The sequence below is a fragment of the Pantherophis guttatus genome, chromosome 2, assembly GCF_059756535.1.
Source record: "Pantherophis guttatus breed Tessera chromosome 2, ASM5975653v1, whole genome shotgun sequence".
Classification (NCBI taxonomy): Eukaryota; Metazoa; Chordata; class Lepidosauria; order Squamata; family Colubridae; genus Pantherophis; species Pantherophis guttatus.
The window spans coordinates 80,024,577-80,043,848 of NC_142064.1; the positions used below are offsets into that span (position 1 = coordinate 80,024,577).

Sequence of the window (19,272 nt, forward strand, 5' to 3'; positions counted from 1 at the left end):
GCTCCCGTGTTAGCACTGTAGAAAAAGAGCCATATTAGTCTGTGATGGCTAAAAATCAGGAGTCTGGTAGCATCTTTTCTCACTAATCAATGTTATTAAAAGGCATAAACTTTGATGAATGTTCCAAATCTTTTGCTTTTTAGTATAAATGGTTAATCTTGATGTATTGTTAGCAGTCAGAAAATCAACTGATGGAAATTAATAGGTGAAATTTTTATGGGAAGAAGAGGGAGAAATGGCTTTTCCTGTGTTTCTGCCCTTGTTCAATAGTATGGTAAGATACTGTTCCAATAGAAGAGAAGTAAGATACTCTATCTGGTGGTGGCAAATAGTAATAACATGGCTTCTGTGTTTTCTTAATATTCAGCCATTTTGTAATATTAAGAGGAAGGTTATTAAAAGCTGCAAGAGTGACAATCCAAACCGATTGAAGTATGTTGCCTTGAACTCAGTGGCCCCGTTCAAGAAATACATCTGAGTGTGCTTTGCTTAACCATGATTTATATGCTTTTGACATTTATATGCTTTATATAGAGCCTTGGTAGTACAGTGGTCTAAGGCACCCTGTTATTAAGCTGGTTATTAAGACCAGATGCCTGCAATTACTGCAGGTTCGAATCTCGCCAAGGCTCAAGATTGACTCAGCCTTCCATCCTTTCTAAGGTAGGTAAATTGAGGACCCAGTTGTGGGGGCAATAAGCTGACTTTGTATAAATATACAAAAGAATGAAGGCTATTGCTTAGCGCATTGTAAGCCGCCCTGAGTCTCCGGAGAAGGGCAGCATATAAATCAAATTTTTAAAAAAAATCGCTAGATTTATACATATGAAACTATCAGCCATGGTTCACAAACCATAATAACAGCTTTCAACTTACTCACAAAGTCGCAGACTTAACATGTGGAATGAACCCAACAGTGAGACAGACTTTCAAGTCAATTTTTGTGATTATAACATGACATTGTCACAGCTCCAGCTCTTAAAAATTTTTCTTCAGAGCTCTGTCTTAATGGTGACGTACTAAGGTTGACTTGAATTTTCCTCAGAACACACATACTGTATGATGAAATTGGATGCAATCCATAGAATTGTATAGTCACAGTCATAAATGGGTCAGTCTCTAAATTTCAAGACTCCTGTTTTTGAATGAACTAATGTACATTTTAATAATACTAGCAACTTTACTAATAATTAGTACTCATTTTAGTAATACTAACATATTTTACTAAGGACTTTTTAATTATTTTATTAGGCAAACTTAAGTACAGATACAAAACAATATTGGCTTTTGTATGCCTCTGAATTGATCTTTTGGTCTAGCTAGTTTGCATTTGCTAAGCCATAACATGATTCTTTCGTTTGGCTCTAAAGTGTTGTGTTTATTCCATCAATTCTGTTTATTCAAGAAAGTTGGGTCCTCTGCACCTTGTGTACCTGGTCGGCAGTTTCGGCTTGATGAGATCAAAGCATCCTCACTTCCCAGGCAGGCTCCTAACAACTGATTGAAACAGAATGGAATCAGCCTGAAACAATTAACTCGAGTATTTGAACATTATGGACGTACTTCACTGGTTCAGGATAGGTTGGTGAATAAATATTTTCTGACTTCCCAGACTAGACAGCTGATAAGACAGCTATCCAGCCAGCTTCAATGCTAAAGGCCAACTAGAACTTGGATCTCCCTGTTCCTAGCCCAGCATCTTAACCACACTGGTTTTCATTAATTAAATAGAGTTACAGAAATGCTGGGACTTTTAATGCCAGAGATCCAGAAACTCTGGCCCTCTTATGAGGAAACTGCAATAGTGAGACGGGCAGCATATACATTTAATAAATAAATAAAAAGCATAACTTTCAAATTAAGTTAGGAGTTACACTGGTGTGTCATACTGCAACTCTGCCCATCTCTTATGGGAAGGATAGGTTTCATAGTTCAATATGACTAGAGGTACATGGGAGATGCCCTTAGGAAGGGAATGGGTGTGTGTCTTATACACCAATCCAATGCTTGCCTCCTTAAAGGAAAAGCCCACTGAATCTACTATGAGATGTGGTGGCGCAGGCTAATTCTACTTACTGCTGACTGCCAGCAGTTTGGCAGGTCAAGTCTCCCCAGCTCAAGGTTGACTCAGCCTTCCATCCTACTGAGGTCAGTAAAATAACTTTCATTTAGTAACTTTGGTCACTAAACGAATGCTTGTTAGTCAAGGACTACCTGTACATAGTTGGCTAACCTTCTGCTGCCTCTCCACTTTAATAAAGGCTGTTGGTCAGGCCAATCCAGCCTCAATTGAGTTCACACATTTCACCAATCCAAAGTACTGTGTTGGGGTTTGGCAAAGCCTGTTGTTTTAAACCACCGAGGTGGCTTGCAAAGCAATCTTTTTCGCATGTGGAACTCGATGTTCTCTTCCATCTTGATACTCCCCAGAAGTCCATGAGTAAAAATATAGCAAGGCTTACCACTTTATCAAACATGGACAGGTCAATCTGCTGGAAGTCAGGAGGCTCTTCTGAGGAGCTGCAAGGAGCCTGCAGTTGAAATGCCCTTCTGACTGTGGGTTCCAGTGGGTAATTATCAAGTGGACACATTTGCATGACCTCTTCAGAATCCTAGAAAAAGTGGAATTATGTTGATGAAGATAGTGGTGATAATAATGATGATGATGATAATAATAATAATAATAATTTTGAACATTTTGACTCTCCAAAAAACCACCTTACTCGGAACAGCTTACATCCTCCGAAGATACCTTAACAGTTCCTAGGTCCTTGGTTAGGACTCGAGCTGCTGAGCTATTAACCAGCCTCAAAGGCTGTGAATCTCACTAAAGATTAAATAATAATAATAATAATAATAATAATAATAATAATAATAATAGTTTCTTTGATAAGACTTGTCCAATTGCAAGTTCAGAGCACGGAAGCCACCCAACCACATCAAGATGAGATGTAATTTTTAGAAACCTATATTGGATCAGTCATTGCCAGGTCAAGAAGAATCACATCAGATGTTGGAGTTCTGGACATCTGGTGACAGTTAGCCTATGGAACTGAGGACTGTTGGCTGAGCAAATGAAGTCAGCAGCAGCAGAACTACCAGAAGAAAAGTTGCTTTTGTCAGAATATTCATGAACTGGACTAGACATGGCAACAGATCAGCCATTGGGGATTGGCTGGAATAGAACATGGTAACAAGGTCAGCCACTGTATAGGCATAGCAACTAAGTCAGCCAATGAGGGCTGTTGGAAGCTGAAACAGCTTGGAGCCTGGGCATGGCTTAGGTTTAGCTTAATTGCCCTGTATAGAGGAGGTTCTTTTTGTCTGTATTAAGCTCTGAGTCTGCTGCTGGAACTGAAACTAATCTGTCCTCTCTACCAAGTTGGAAGAACTACCATTGGTATTATACATTGACTTGTGTGTTATATTGTATATAAAGAGAAGTTAATGAATCCTGCTGCATCAGTCTGCCTGCGTGTGCTTTCTGGATTTGATTTCTGCAACAAACTCTGAGCTTTCCCATCCCAAATACACAAAGACTGGGGGGGGGGGGCATGGCCTACACATGACTCATCCGGCCCGCGGGTGCCAGTTTGACAGGCCTGCATGGAGGCAAACTAGGGGGAGTCAGTAGTAGAGGAAGCCAGCATTGCTACTGAATCATTTTTACTCTCAAACCAGACACCTCTACTCTGCCTTCTCAGAAAAAACAAAGCCTTCTAACTAAAAAACAAGAGGAATTGAAACAAAGAATAACTGAGCATCTAGCACAACACAAAGACAACAAAATAAGACTGCATGCATAGAAACTTGTTCCAAAGCACAAATATTAAAAGAAACCAATACTGAACTATCAAATATAAATACCAGCTCATTGCAAGAAATAAAACAACTAATGTACAGCATTGCTCCAGTTACAGTTAATTTTTCTCACTTAGTAACCATTGACCTCCTCAGAGCTACTTATGATCCATTTTGAAGTTCCAGTGGCTGCGTCATACATCTCCTGTGGTCATATGATTGCATTTTGAGTGATTGGCAACCACTTGTATTTACAGCTGTTTGCGGAGAATCCCACCATTACATGACTTTGAAACTGGCATATTTTTTTTTTTGCCAGTTTCTGGCATTTACTTTGTTTCCAGCAAAATTGCCATTGGGGAAAACTGACACATTTAATGACTGCCAGAAATAAGGTAATAAAATCAGGCCTGGTCACATAGTGACCCACTAAATGACAACTATGACTTATGATCATAATTCTGGGCTCAATTACAGGTAATTCTCGACTTGCAGGCACTCATTTAGTGACTGTTCAAAGTGACAATGGCACTGAAAAAAGTGACGTATGACCATTTTTCACACTTACGACCATTGCAGCATCCCTGTGGTCACATGATCAAATCTGGAGACTTGCCAACTTTCTTATATTTATGAAGGTTGTGGTGTCCAGGAGTTGTTCTGATACCACCATTTTATTAGAACCTATCCCCCCATCCCCCCACCATCTAGTTTCAACTGTCAGTACTTATCCATTCATCTCCCACCATCAGAACTGATGAAGCTTCTTGGATGAAAAGGAAAACATTTTCTTCTTTGTCAAGAAACAGTCCAGTTGCCTTTTGAAAAAGCATTCTATTACATGGGCAGCACATGAATTAAATAATAATAGTAAAAAAAACAAGCAAAGCATATAACAAGACATGGCAATGATTAGGAGCTGGAAAGTTTAAGAAATAGACAAGAGGAGCTAATTCTGGCTGCACAAGATCAAGCCTTAATAACAGATGCTCATAAATCCAGAACTGAGAAGACAGCAACAGACAGCAAATGCGTAGTTGTTTCAGAAACAATGTGATGACAAAACAGCAACAACAGTGCATTGGAATATCTACAAGAAATGTCATTTGCCCACAAATAAGAACTGGTGGAACCATAAAAGTAGACAAAGTAATAGAAAATACAGACACTAAAGTGCTCTGGGACATTAGAATTCAGACAACCATCTGATACCTCAGACAGTTGCAATCCTTGATAAGAGAGACAAAAAGTCTGGATAGTGGACATGACAGTACCTGGAGACAGCAGAAGAGAAGAGAAAGAACTGGAAAAGATAACAAAATTCAAACAGAAGTAGAACATAACCAAAAGAAAATAAAGGTAGTACCAGCAATAATAAGCATTCTGGGTGCAATCTCACCCTGAATGAATGAATACTGAGCCTGAGTGGCGTAGGAGGATAATGCCTCCTAAGGCAGCATTTAACATCCAGCTGCCTGCAATTACTGTGAGTTCAATTCTCACCAGGCTCAAGGTCGACTCAGCCTTCCATCCTTTCTAAGGTGGGCAAATTGAGGACCCAGTTTGTGGGGGCAATAAGCTGATTTTGTATAAATATACAAAAATATGAAAGCTATTGCTTAACGCATTGTAAGCCGCCCTGAGTCTTCAGAGAAGGGCGGCATATAAATCAAATTAAAAAAAAAAATCTCAAAACAACTTATACTGGTGCATAAGCGCACCAGCATGCCCACTATCCCTGTTCTACTGTCCCCATTTATTTGTACCAATCATCTTGTATATGTTTGACAAACTAAATAAATAATAAATAAATAAATAAACTGGAGCACCATTTGAATGCTATCAGCACTGACAAATAACCAAATTGTCAACCAAGTCAATTTCAGAAAAGCAGCTTTACTTGGAACAGGTCACACACATCCTGTGATAATCTTTTAATAGCCCCAAACAACATCTGCTTGGGGTCCTTGGAAAGGACTCGAGGTGGTTAAAAATCAATCCATCCAAATCTACAAGTCTGGCTGACAATACGGCTAACTCTAATAATTCATTCTAATTTATTACTAGCCAATAAATCTTGGTACATGAGTATAGATAATGAAAAAGCACAGGGCAATTCTGGAAAGGAAAGGCCTGAGAGCCCCTTTGCGTGGCTATTCCTTTACTCATAGTTCCTGCGAGCAAAGGAATAGACGAAGGGGCTCTCAAAGGCCTTTCTTAACAACAATTGTATTTGTTTCAACCTGCAGGGCAGGAGAGAAGACAGAGGGAATCCCTAAGGTCGGGACAACGTGGGAAAGGCCTTCCCGGCCTAGCAGCAGAAGGCGCGTTAGCAGTAGTTGGCCGCCTTCGGGTTAGAGCCCCAGGGCTTCGAAAGGACGCTCTCCGGGTTTTTCTGCCCTTGATCCGATTTCTTTCTCCCCACCCCTCGAGGTTGCTTGAAGGCTGCAGGCGGAGAACAAGGCGACTCTGGCGGCGCTTGGCAAAGCCCAACCGGCCTCATTTTAGGCCGCTTCACCCGGGGCGAGGCCGACGGGCGGATTCGGCCGATCGGCGCAGCAGCCTCTCCGCCCCACCTGCTCAAACTCTTACGACGAAGCAGGCCGAGGGCTTTTTTCCCGCTCCGAATTGAACGCCCGGACCAACTTCATATTACTGGAAAAGAAACCTCCAAGAAGCGATAATCGCAAAGGGGTTGGACTTGAAGACCTCCAAGGTCCCTTCCAACTCTTGTTATTCTATTCTATTATGGCACGGGGCGTTCAGGCGCCCAAAGGATACGAACGTCTCTACCTTTTTACCGCCATCGTAGGATTTCCGATGCGTCTGGAAAACAGGGGAAGGCCGTCTGAGCGACTAATTTGCAAATCCCCACGAAAGGTGCTTGGGGCTGGGATGGGTATTGGAGTCCCAACGCTTTCCGGTGTGGTCCGCCAGGTTAAAGAAGGCTGCATATGTTACGAAGATACGTAGGATGGGCTGTTCTCGGCTTGCACGACGACCGAAGAATCAAGGCGACCAGGCAGCCATCGATCCATGCAAGGAGACAACAGGGGCGATCCCGAGAGAGGAGGGAAAGCCCCACTGCTCATATTTACATAGAAACAAAGTCAAGCCGCTGCTTTGAATCGGATTATATACCCTGCAGGAATCAACCCCAATTTTCAGGAAAATCCCCTTTTCCCCATTTATTTTCCTAAATTTATTCCATGGCTTTCTTCGCTGTCCCCCCCCTTTATTTTATTTTCTTTTTTTAAAAAAACCCCAAGAATATTGTTGTTCTCAAAGGCGTCCTATTTTGACCTTTCTAAAAGCAGCAGCCTTGGCTTTTAACGGATAAACTTGCCTAACTTCCCTTTTCTTTCATACAGCGAGCGTGCTCTTTTTGAACTTCAAAGTCTGAGCTTCATTTTTTTTTTTTTTGAAAATGGAATTATGATCGCCACTTCCTTTTCTGAAGTAGCCGAGAACTGGGCGACTTAACTGGCTCATCAGCTTTTGCAAACAAATAAACGTGCGAGAAGCTCCTCAGCAGAGAAAGATGAGCAGCAGCCATATTAAAGAAAGAAAGAGAGAGAGAGAGAAAGAAAAAAGCAAGCACTGCCGTCGAACAGTCACCCGGAAAGACTTGGAACTTCTGAAGTCAGTGATGTGTTGCCCATTCCGGGGTAATGGGATGAGCTTAGAAATAAGGGGACATCCGCCTTGGTGCATGGAAGGGCACAAGCCAAAATTCAGGAAATAACCACCCCGTGTGTGGACACCCACAGGATGACAAAGGACGACAGTGGGGAAATTGCTTCATTAGGCTGCATTTTCACCACTTATGGGGGTTGAATGAACTATTTTACAAAGTTCATACAAAGTACCCAATTGACTCCTGACCCAGATGGCCCCTTGTTGAAAATGCACCTGCTAAGTCTTAGCTCACCCACTGATTCATACTTTCATACTTTGACGGCCACTTTGGTGTAGTAGTTAAGGCATCAGACTAGAAAGACTGTGGTTTCTAATCTGGTTTTAGGTACAAGTCAGCAGGGTGACCTTGGGCCAGTCAGTTTCTCTCAGCCATAGGAAGAAGTAATGGCAAATAGTCTTGCAGGGATTTTTCCATGTCCAAGAGTCAAGATTGACTTGAAAGCACCCCTCTCTCCTCCCCCAAAATGTCTTGAGTTGGCTAACTTGGCCACTGACTCAGATATTGGTTCATGTAGTCCAGTGGTTCATATCCAGTAAATACCTGTTCTGCATATACAGAAGAAATCAGGGTTAACTGAATTGTTATGACAGACGGTGAATTAGCTGGCTGTATTGCACTATATGTCTGCCTGGATTTTACCACAGAGTGCCAGAGAGCTTTCTTTGGGGCTGTTGATCTTTTCAGTCCTACCTGGAAAAGTAAAGAATTAAGTCCAGGTTTCTTTATACCTCAAGTAAGTGTCCAGTGGTGGAACTACAGCTTTCTTTAAAAAAAAGCACAACACATTTATACCAGTCTATTGTCCCTCTCTGCATTAAGGTTGGGCCATGGGGCTGACACCTTCCATTGCCAAAGGCATCTGAAATGATCATCCAGGAGTAAGAGAGAAACAGACATAAATCCAGTCAGATTAATGAAACTTTTTGTCATGCTACAATTGAGGGAATTCAGCAAGATGGATGTGCAACTGAGCATAGAGTCTCTGTGATGAGTGATTGATGCCTAAATGTGATTGATGGATAAATAGATAAATTGAGAGTGATAATTTTGTTATTCTTTTGACAGGAAATTATTCTTCACAACAAAATGGTGATTATTTTCCCCCCAAAACACATGGCTATCTGAAGAGGGGCTTCAGTGCTTCCCCCTTAAGAGTCTCCCCCCCTTAAGACCATTCCGATGTTTATATCTGAGCTGAAGATGAATGTAGAGTTCTGTTGGGGGTCTTCGCTCTCCCTTCCTTCCCTTGCCTTAATGATCTGCCTGCCTCTTCCCCAGGAAGGTTTTAGATGCAAGAGCACCTGCATTCATTCTGATGGCGGAGGAAAAGCATAGGGGAGGAACTGAAACACTTTTTGTGCCTCAGTGGTTTATTTCAATTGACATCCTCAGCTTGGTTACTGCATTGTTTATATCCCACCTTTATTGTTTTATAAATAACTCAAGGTGGAGAAAACACATACAATAATTCTTCGTCCTCCCATTGTCCCCACACTAATAACCCTCTGAATTAGGTTGAGGTGTGAGAGAGTGACTGGTCAAGTCACCCATCTGACTTTCTTGAGATTAGAACTTGAGTCACCCGGCTTCTAGACTGGTGACTTAACCAATGTGTACAATGCCTTGAACTAATCAAATGGGTTGTGTTTGCATAACAGGTGTGTGTGTGTATACACACACACACATGTGCGTGTTATTGGGACACATACACAAACATGTCCCCACATCTCCAAACACAAAGAGTTTGGGGGTACATGCAACCCCCCAATCAAAGTTAACACTAACTAAACTTAGTATATTTTGCAAATACATGTACCAGGCTCTTACCAGACCTGGTTAAGAGTGATATGTAAATTAGGTCAATGAGACTTTAGAACATTGAAATGCTGATTGGAATATCAAAGAATCAATTACATGTTCATATTCTCAGAGGCACTTGAGCACAATTTCTTTCTGAACCATGTAAGAACGGAGACCATAAAGAACTCAAAACTTCATGAGGCCATCGGGGAGTTTGACTCTTGAGTATGTGTATGTATGTATGTATGTATGTATGTATGTATGTATGTATATATATATATATGACTAACAGCTTTTTTTTTCTTACCAAAGTTTGTTTTATTTAAAGAAAGAAAAAAATGGTCTAGGTAAAGGATATAAAACAATAACAAAAGTCTGTGATCATCTGTAGGACAGACATCTAAGGTTTGCCCAAGTTTAGTGGGAAGAAAATGTTTTCAGTTAAAATTAAATATTATGCCAGAATATTACATATTATATATATTTGGAAATATTATTCCCCAAAATATGTGGATTGTACTCCAAAAAAGCGGAGCTGAGTTCTGATTATCTACCCACTCATTTCAGAGAATGCTCCATTCAGTTTAAGGAAATTTGCATCTGGAACGAACATCTATATGATTACAATGTTATGTTGCAAAAATAACAAAAACTTTCATTGCACTTCAAAACTTAACACAGCTATCTTTCTTGTTAACTTAAAAAGAACTAATGATATTAACTGGCCTTTACTCTCAAGTAAGAGTATAAAAACTGCAGTTGTGGGTGAGAATTAGTTGAAAACAAGTCTTATTAAATTCCGGAATTTACTTCTAAGTGAGGCTGTCCAGGGAGGGGCCAAAATACATTTTTAATTTATGCTGACAAAAATTTACTCATGGTGGGATATTTGGCTGAAGGACTGGTGTAATATTCTTGGGCCTGCAGTCTTTGGCACCTTTAATGGTTAAAAAAAGTCCACTAAACCCTACCAATTTTAGTTCTGAGTAAACCTATATAGAACTCTGCTGTTACATAATAATTTTTTTCAAACCATGCATTTGATACAAATAGCTGCACTAGACTGAAAGTACTCGGAATTGTTTAAACATGTCTCTTGATTAACGTATCTTCGTTCCTTCATTGGGAAGGTCCTGCTTCCTGTTGTTTCAGTTTAGAGATCATTTTCTTAGAAAAAATAAAGAAAAATAGAAAAGAGGTCTCCAGACAGAATTAAATTTTCTTTTATTTCAAAGGGAGATTTAAGTATGTATCAATGTCCAAATGCAAAACAGAAAATATTTTTTAATGTTTAGATCATGTTTTTAAGCTTGTATGAGGCCTATAAGGTGCCAGATAAATTTTCAGTGACTCATAAGAATGACTGCAACTACTATATTAAGAGCAAAGAATTAGAGTAAATACCTATTGTTGAATGGTGGATTATCGTGCCAAACACTACCAAAATAGTGGGATTCTCTCCTAGGATTTCATTAGTTCTTCTATTTATATTTTCCAATCTGCTTTATTTTATTATTTATTCTATCTTGTAAATTTCCCAGATTGTCTTTGCAAAAAAAAAAGCTACCTGCCACTGGATTCCACAGATTAAACAGGAGGCCTCAAAGGCCAGATGTGATTTTACCAAATTATTTAAAATAATCATTGCCCAAACATTTAAAAAATACATTTTTTTAAAAAAAAATCATATAAATTATATTTGGATATTTAGAGTAATATACAGTATCGGGTTTTCTTTTTCTTTTTTTTAAAGTGAGAAATACTAACTCTGCAAAATGAAAGTTAAAAAGACAATATAATTTGCTGTTTAGAAAGTAGAAGATACAGATTTAATAATGTAGGAAAGCTAAAAAGATAAAGTTGGCATAGAGAAAGAAAAAAGTAGGAGACTGACTTTGCAAGTTTTTTCCTGACCCATTGAAAATGGCGTATGGGGGGGGGGGGGAAATTCAGAAGGGAATTCTATTCTTACAAGCATTGACTTTCTAGTGAAAGCTTTGAGCTTCTTTTACATTTGCATAATTGGTCCTCTTTATTTTGCATCCTTGCAAAAATATACAAAGTTGCTTTAAGATAAGGAGAAGATCCTAGAAATATTATCGGGTTGATAACCAGGTTAAATTGGGTGATAACGAGCAACAAAGAGAAGTCAGCTTGCTTTAATATGGAAAGGCCTACTCATTTTAGGAACAGTAGGAGAGGCCTCTAAAAGCCACATGGGGAGAGATTACACCTAAAGTGTTTGTGATCTTGTTTCTTATCCTTTTGTTACTCCCACACACTCTCTCTAAATTAGTAAATTAAATGTTTACAATATGGCTGTGGTTTTTATGCAATAATGTGCAAAATTCAGGATCTGCCTAAATCCATGCAGTGTATTTTTTACCAGATCTGTGTAGAGTATGTATTTGTTTTTGTATTTCAGAATTCTTGTCATTTCAATTAAACTCCTGGGGGAAAAAAGCCCAACCTTGAGAATAAGGATTTTTTTTTAAAAAAAAAAATCTTCTGAAACCCAGTCGCAGTGAGTGACTATAGGGCTACCTATGTATGTATATGCATGTATGTGTGTGTGTGATATGTGCATTATGTTTATGTATACATACATAAAATGGAGGGTGGGAAATCGCCTCAGAAAATGAAATCTCTTAAAGGGAAAGAGGGAGAACGAATCCCTTTTGAAAAGGGAAAGGAAATAGAACAGGAATGGGGGAAATTCGCATTCCCTCGGAAGCGGCATTCCCAGGGAGGCAAGCCAGGCGCAGCAGCTTGCCATCCCGACGGCAGGAGCAGAGGAAAGCTAGCCCTATTTCTTTACCTGTCGAGGGCGGGAGGTCGGGCTCCGCCGGTTCTTCACCACCAGCACCAGAGTGTGGGGCAGAGATCTCGTCCTCACCACCTTCCTGATAATTTTCAACAGGCAACGCTGCAGGAACGGCGACAACCTCTCGCCCCGCACGCCTCGTACGAGACACTTGACCTGGCCGCCCATGCCTGGCATCCACGGTGAGGTCTTGGGCTGGTGGGTCGGTCGGTCGGTCGGTGGGTGGGTGGGGGCGTCTGGCGGGAACACGTGGCGGAGATCTGTTTTTTATGCCGGGCAAGATGCTCGTCACTGTATCCGGAGCGGCGGGGGGGGGGGCGGACCCGTTCTCGGAGCTGCTCCAGTCTCTCGCAGCGACAGGTTTAACACCCGGGCCAAGAAGATCCTTAAACGCGCGAGGCGCAGAGCAGAGTCGGCTTTGCTTTTATCCTTTCCTCCTCTTCCTCCTCCGTGCTATTAAAAAGATAAAAAAAAAAAAAAGAGAGAGAGATGATCGGAAAAGAAAAAAGGGGGAGGGAGGGGGGTATCGACGCGCGTTGCGGAGCTCCGGGATGCAGAGCCAAGACCCGCCTCTCGCTCGCCGCCCCTCTCGCCTTCTCCAACTGGAGGAGGAGGGAGGAGGAGGAGGAGGGGAAAAGGGAGAGGGGAGGGACGAATCTCTCTCTCTCTGCTCCGGCGACCGCTCTTTGAAAAAAGGCGACCGATCAAGCGACGCGCGCTCGCTTTGCATGTTTTTCAAAAGTCGCTTTCTGCCGCCTTCGGCCCACTCGGACCCTCCCCTCCTTCCCTTTGCTCTTCTCCCACCCCCACCCCCACCCCGCGTACTGTCTCTTTAGCTAAGCGAGGGGTGGTGTTGGTGGAAAGAACCAGGTCAGAAACGCTCGTTTGAATCAGCAGACCCATTGCAATGGCAATAGCAGCAACAGCAGCAGCAGCAGCCGTCGCTTGCGATCGCCGCCTCGCTCACTTCCTTTCAATGGCCCAATGGCGCGGGAGAGGCGGCGCTAGATCTAGCAATAGAGGTCCGCGCGCGCCAAACAAAAAGTGTCAGCAATTGCTGTTTTGAAAATCGGCTTTTTTTTTTTTTTTTTTTGTAAATAATTCGCAAGCGCTCGTTTCCGCATTTCGGGATTCTTGACTCTTCCCGAGCCGGTGCTTTTGTCCGGGAAAGTCTCGGGAAAGCAGCAAAACGAAGGTCTCCTTTTAAGGATTTACTTTATCCGATTTGGGTAAACGACCATCCCTTGATGATCTCTTCCCCCACCTTTCCAGAAGGAAAAAGAGACAGCAAAAGTTCAAGTCTTTCAAAAGTAAACTTGAAGGGTGGGGAAATGCGATGCAAAAGACGGTTGCGTCCTCTTGTTTGACAGTGGCGGGAGTGGTTCCCTGGGGAATCTTTGGAGACCTTTGGATTGGAGATCGGCCAAGTCAGCTGAGGTGTGTCTGTTTATTTTTCCTCCCGTTGGACGTCTGCTTTCCTTGCCTCCTTTAAGGGCGGCTTCATCGACCTGCTGCGATGTGACGAGGTAAGTCTCCATTAATCTCCATCGCACAAAAAGGATCTCCAGGCCTCGTCCGTTATTGCAGAGGGAAGAAAACGGTGGTTCTTAAGTCTGGCACGAACTAAGGAGCGAATCGTACTTTCCTTCCGATCGATCTTAAATCGTCGGTGAATTTTGCAAACGGAGAGGATGAAAGACAAAGCGAGTATATTTTTTGGTTTACTGACATTTCCGTATCCGCGCTGTTCCGGGCATTTACAGTAGAAGAGGGTGAATCATGAGCACAAGCGAAGGTGTCCGATCTCTTCTGAACGTTTTGCTTTCAGTTAGAAGTGAAAAGTTTTCTGGTTTTCGGATTTATTTTACCCGGCTTGAGTATGCCTTCAGAGGTGTCTCTACTTAGGCACAGGCAATAAACTATGTGATGATCTCACCGTGTATTAAATTATTACTGGAGGGAGGAGTCCTGTTTTACTGTGACTCAGTAAAACAATAACAAAACTGTTACACTAATACTTACCCTTAACCAAACTACACATTGACTGATTTCAGCGAAAACACATTATTTCTAGAGTAATGACAGACAGACAATATGAATTTCTCATAGATAATCCAGACGATTACAGCATCCCTTCACCTCTCCTTTAAAAATAAAAATATATCTGTAAATACCCTTTCTATGAGGAACATAGGCTTACAGGTTACAATTTACTGTCAAAAATATATTTTTTTCTCTTTCCCAGGTCACAATATTCCCAAACCCTTCTTCCCATTTTATCTTCAGAAATTCTCCCTTTTTTGAGCCTACTATCTTGCCTTTATGGTAAAAGTGATTTTAAAGCTCTTCCTGCTCCCAAAATTTTGTTTTTGTTCAATATTGGTTTATTTCCATCACATTCCTTTTTCTTTGTCTGAGAGAAAAATATATTTCCAGGGAGGAGGGGGAATCCTGTGCCATGTTGAAGTATTGCTGCTACATGTGAAGTTAAGCTTTAGAAAATGCCGAAAATGTTGGTATACTACTTATGAGCTTTTCTAGAGTAAGTCAATGAAAATAATAAGCTGTTGTATCACCCCAAGACTCAACAATACCCTTTAAGTGACTTTGCCTTTGAAGACAACTCCGAAATTCCAGCCAGTAGCCACATTGGTGTAACATGGTAACCAGGCTGTTAGCTAGGGCAATTGGCTACTGAAGAATTATATATATATATTCTTACATTATTGCAGTGGTTGTCAATTGTTTTTTGTCCTGTCAAATTACTGGTCCCCTCCCCCCCCCAAAAAAAGCTTATATGGCACAGCATTAGCTACATGAGAGATGAAGTGTTTTACTAAGATTAATTCCATCCGTATAATTTGGTCATCTGGGAAAGGCTGTCTGAGAATCCTGTCCTGTATGGATATTTATATTCTTGAAAATCCTCTCTCTGGAATAGTTAAATATTCCTCTCTTTGGAATACTTAACTTCTAGAACAATGGCTGGATGCAAGTCTCCTTGCATTTTGAAATATTGTTTTATTTTAACTAACCTTCAGCCCCATAGCATGTTTGCCTATGACTTTGTGTTCTGATTTTTATCTTAAATTATTGGGGGAGGGGGGAATCTGTGTTTTTGTTTGCTGTGCACCTCTCAGGATGATTATAAAACCAATAACTAAATCAATAAAGAAGCTAGCCTTTCTCTCAAAATATTTAAAAGTGTGGGTGCAAGAGAGAGCTTGTACATGCTCCAAATGTGAAACTTTTATTATATCCCTTCAGGACAAGTTTCTGAAGATTTTTTCTGATTAATATTTGTCTAAAACTTCTTTAATTAAAATGGGGGGGGAGGGAGGGTCTGTGAGGAAGAGAAAAGCCAAACATGAGACTTGGCATGGGGTTTTTGAGCTTCATACAAGGAAGTGATGACATTGCATAAAGACATTACAGTCTTTCATTCAGCCATCTTAATACTAATGTGAGTGTAGGCCTCAGCCTGGCTCTCTTTGTACAGCACTGTTCTGTCTGATTCAACTTACTCCTACTTTTGTTTTAATTTGTCCTTACCTAATTATTTTGCTTTTACAACCAAAAAAAAAAAAAAGGTACAACAGATAGATAGGTCATATACACATTAAAGTGTGTGCATTAATTTTGTTATAATGAAAGGCAAAATTCTTTTCTTATTTCTTCTAATTATACCTGTCAGCAAATCAGGTTACTCAAAATATTCATTCTCTTATCATTCCTTAGGTAATACTGGGAAGATTACACAAAGCTGAAATAATATTTACCTTGTTTCGCTTGCCTCCAGCATTGTTAAAAATATATATATCTTTGGGAACTGCTTATATGTAAACAATATAGTAATTGTGGCGTGGGCATGTTATTCAAAGCAGGTGCTTGACATAACTAACATGTGAGAGCACATTTAAGAAAGAAACTTCTTTTTAAAAAGTCTTCTGTGTGTAAGCCTGGAAAAAAAAATAGAATGGCTTATGCAGAAACTTGGAAAAGTGGTGGCTTCTTTAAAAAGATGTAAAATTCATGCACCTGTAATTTCTGGGTGTGGTGGCTCTTCTGAATTATTTCCAGATTATGTGTCGAATATACATTAATACCATTAATTCACAGTAAAAAAACGTGAGAATGTCTCAAATGGATCTTGAGAATATTTTTATTATTTGTATTGATCTTCTGTGTTTTAGCTTATTTGTGAAATGTTGGTGCTTGCTATCAGAAAGGCAAAACTACGTGGCATTTCTTGTACTTATTTGGATGTATTTTTTTTTCTGTAAAAGAAAGAACCATCTCTAAGGGATTTATAATACATATTGTAATAATAGATAATAATTGTAATAATATATAGTTGTAACAATATATACTTGTAAACTGGTATTTGTAATTTAGCTGTAACAAATATTTCTAGCTAGACTAGAACTTCTAAAATGTAGAGACATTTGTCTTGTAAATATCTAACACTTTCAGTTTTGTGCATTAAAAATTCATGATATTTGAGAGAATAGCATTTTAACTCTTTGAGTACCTTGAAACTGACTTTATTGTGCTTTCTCCTAGAAATGTTCTTTTTATTTGCTCACAACTTCTGATAGACAAGAGGGCTGAAACGTTTGTATTATTCCTAATACCGGTAGTAAATACATTTTATTTTTAATGTAAGCATTTATTCCTAATATATATTTAAACTTTTTCCTGGATCAGAAAAAGGTATTTATTTACTTCTCATTTCCCAAGAATTTACAGAAAATTAAACTTTTATGGCAATAAAATGGAAGTAGAAAATGTAATTGTTCAGAGAGTTGTCTGAGAAAATGTAATATACTGTATTGTTTCTGTAGATTTGCTATTTGAAAGTGGAGTGGCTGAAATATTAGGATTTGGTTGATCTAGCAGGGCTAGTGGGTGATGGCTGTAAGATGATGGCTACCATTGTTTTTTCAATCTTTTTAATATATCACTTTCTGTTCTTAGAGTTGTACACTTAAGGGATTGAAATAGCATCATGATAGGAAAATGTAACATACTTGCAGGTCATTGTAGATTCGGTACAGTATATCCAATTAATTTAATATTATCATTGAAGGATAAATATATATTAAAAAATTATAATGCTATTAGAGTCTTCTCTGATACAAGGACAAAAAAGATAAGCAAAGTATATGTTTTCTCCTAATGGCATTTGAATATATTTTGTTTTTATTCAGTCTTTCCTAATTTATTATCTTCCAAACAATTTATTGTTTGGGAATATGGTATTTGCTCTCCAGTCAGAAAGATGGTGGCCATCATAAATAGGAATTTTGGACAATGTTGTCCCACCACACATGTAGAATCAACAGATTATATATTTTTTTATAAAAAATGATTCTATTGTGTTGAAACCTTTTATATTTATCATATTAAAATTATCTTGTTTTAATCTCCCTTAAATACTAAAATTTAGACAATTTTGTAGCCAGGGTGACTTCTAAGGATATGCAAAACATTTTGTATTTGAACCATTTAAAAGCTGAAACCCCCTGTTTCCTGTGGGAAGATTTTTTAAATATTATTTTGGAAGTTGTGTTTAAAGCAGTTCTGCTTTGACTAAAACAGAAAAAGATGATTGAAATAGCTGTTTTCCCTTTGAAGTAGGTGGGTTCTGACTTCGTACAAATCGAACATCTTTTTGTTCTCTGTATTTTCTACTAATTTTTTTTACCTGGTTTTAACTACATACTACAGCATGGATGTTACTCAGTTATTATTTTGTTAGCCATCCTGGGTTCTTTTTAAGAGAAAAAGCAGTGTAAATATTCCAAACAAACAAAGCAAACAAACATGAAAATATTTTGACATATGAAAATTATTGATATATGTTTCCTTCATTTTATCCTTTCCATAACTCTGTGAGGTTGGCTAACCTAGCAGAAGCTGGTTGAATTTCAAGAGTATGCAGGAATATGGATTCATTTTAGGCTTAATGGGGCATTTTAACTGATATAACGCATATATTCTCAAATGACACATAATTGGTTAGTTACAATTAAGCCATAAGGTTTGCTTGCTGTTTTTTTTAATTGGCTCAGGATATCTAGTGGGTTCTAAAATAACATTAATTTGAGCTAGACAAATTTGGGGTTTGAATGCTATTATGCTTAAGGGATTACAATAATTCTTTTTCTCTCTTTCAGCCTCCATACTTAACTAATACATTTCACAAGATCCACTGGTCCAAGGTTCATTACTTTAACCCATTTTGAAGATAACAACAAAGATCTTCAACCTCACCACTCAGGAGAAATAAAACTCTTGGTTCTATCCATTGTGACATTCTTTCTCTAACTTCAAAATTGCTGCATCACCCTGCTCAACAAAAATTATGCATCCGGTTTTAACTGGTAATGAAGATTACAAACACATTCTCTACAGTAAAAGGAAATGGAGCGCTAATGAGTCCTGCATGAAATTGAAAAGATACAGACAAATTACATCTTTCCCATATTTAACACTGTACTCTGAGGTCGATCAGTGTGATTTTATTCTGACTACCACTTTTATTAGAGGCCAGGTCATCTTCAATAATAGTGAATTGTTAATGAAATTTAGATAGCATGAAATGCAACATGCTCTAATAAATTTGCAACTTTTCCTAGTGCGTGCTTTTTAGAAACACAATTACTCTTAACATATGTGCAATTTCTAGTAATTTACAACTGACTTTTATTAATATCAAAAAGTTAGGTAGGATTAGAGATGGTTAAGAATTGGATGGGAGACCTGTTAGGAAATTTCAGAGTCACAGACTAAATTGGAAAGTCCAAAAATGCATCCTAGATAAATGCAATATTTCTATATTGTTTCAATAAATATGGATAAATTGGTAGGAGTTTATTTATGGCAGAGTTGCCAATCATGTGGTGGGTGTAATTAGTCCAACACACCCAATTAAGCAGGGGGAAAATTGGTAAGCTTGTTCCTCACTCTCTTAACTTGTTTAAATGTTTTTATGTTATGGATAGGTGACCCATTCTCAAACATCCAGGTTGTCCTGTCTGGGATATATGAGGAGAAAATAAAGATCAGAGGTGGTGCTTTGCTGCATGCCAGGATAACTTTTCAGGGTGAGTCTTTTTATTTATAAACAACAAAAACATGGTCA

General features: G+C 39.2%; 1 protein-coding gene across 1 annotated transcript; it reads right to left on the minus strand.

The window, feature by feature from the left end:
• Window positions 1–1,229: 1,229 nt before the first annotated feature.
• LOC148115169 (uncharacterized) lies at window positions 1,230–12,801 on the minus strand. Its single transcript, XM_087886312.1, has 3 exons — window positions 12,120–12,801; window positions 2,463–2,612; window positions 1,230–1,497 (listed from the first exon to the last, which is right to left on the minus strand). The coding sequence occupies exons 1-3, from the start codon at window positions 12,300–12,302 to the stop codon at window positions 1,387–1,389; spliced, it is 444 nt and encodes a 147-aa protein (XP_087742438.1). The 5' UTR covers window positions 12,303–12,801; the 3' UTR covers window positions 1,230–1,386.
• Window positions 12,802–19,272: the final 6,471 nt, after the last annotated feature.

What these genes read in the sequence shown, in the direction of transcription:
- LOC148115169 (XM_087886312.1), bottom strand. Translation starts at nt 12,302, where the DNA reads ATGCCAGGCATGGGCGGCCAGGTCAAGTGTCTCGTACGAGGCGTGCGG. An exon ending in CGACCTCCCGCCCTCGACAG is followed by an intron (nt 2,613 to 12,119) that starts GTAAAGAAATAG and finishes CACTTTTTCTAG; the next exon opens with GATTCTGAAGAGGTCATGCA. An exon ending in TGTCCATGTTTGATAAAGTG is followed by an intron (nt 1,498 to 2,462) that starts GTAAGCCTTGCT and finishes TGTTTCAATCAG; the next exon opens with TTGTTAGGAGCCTGCCTGGG.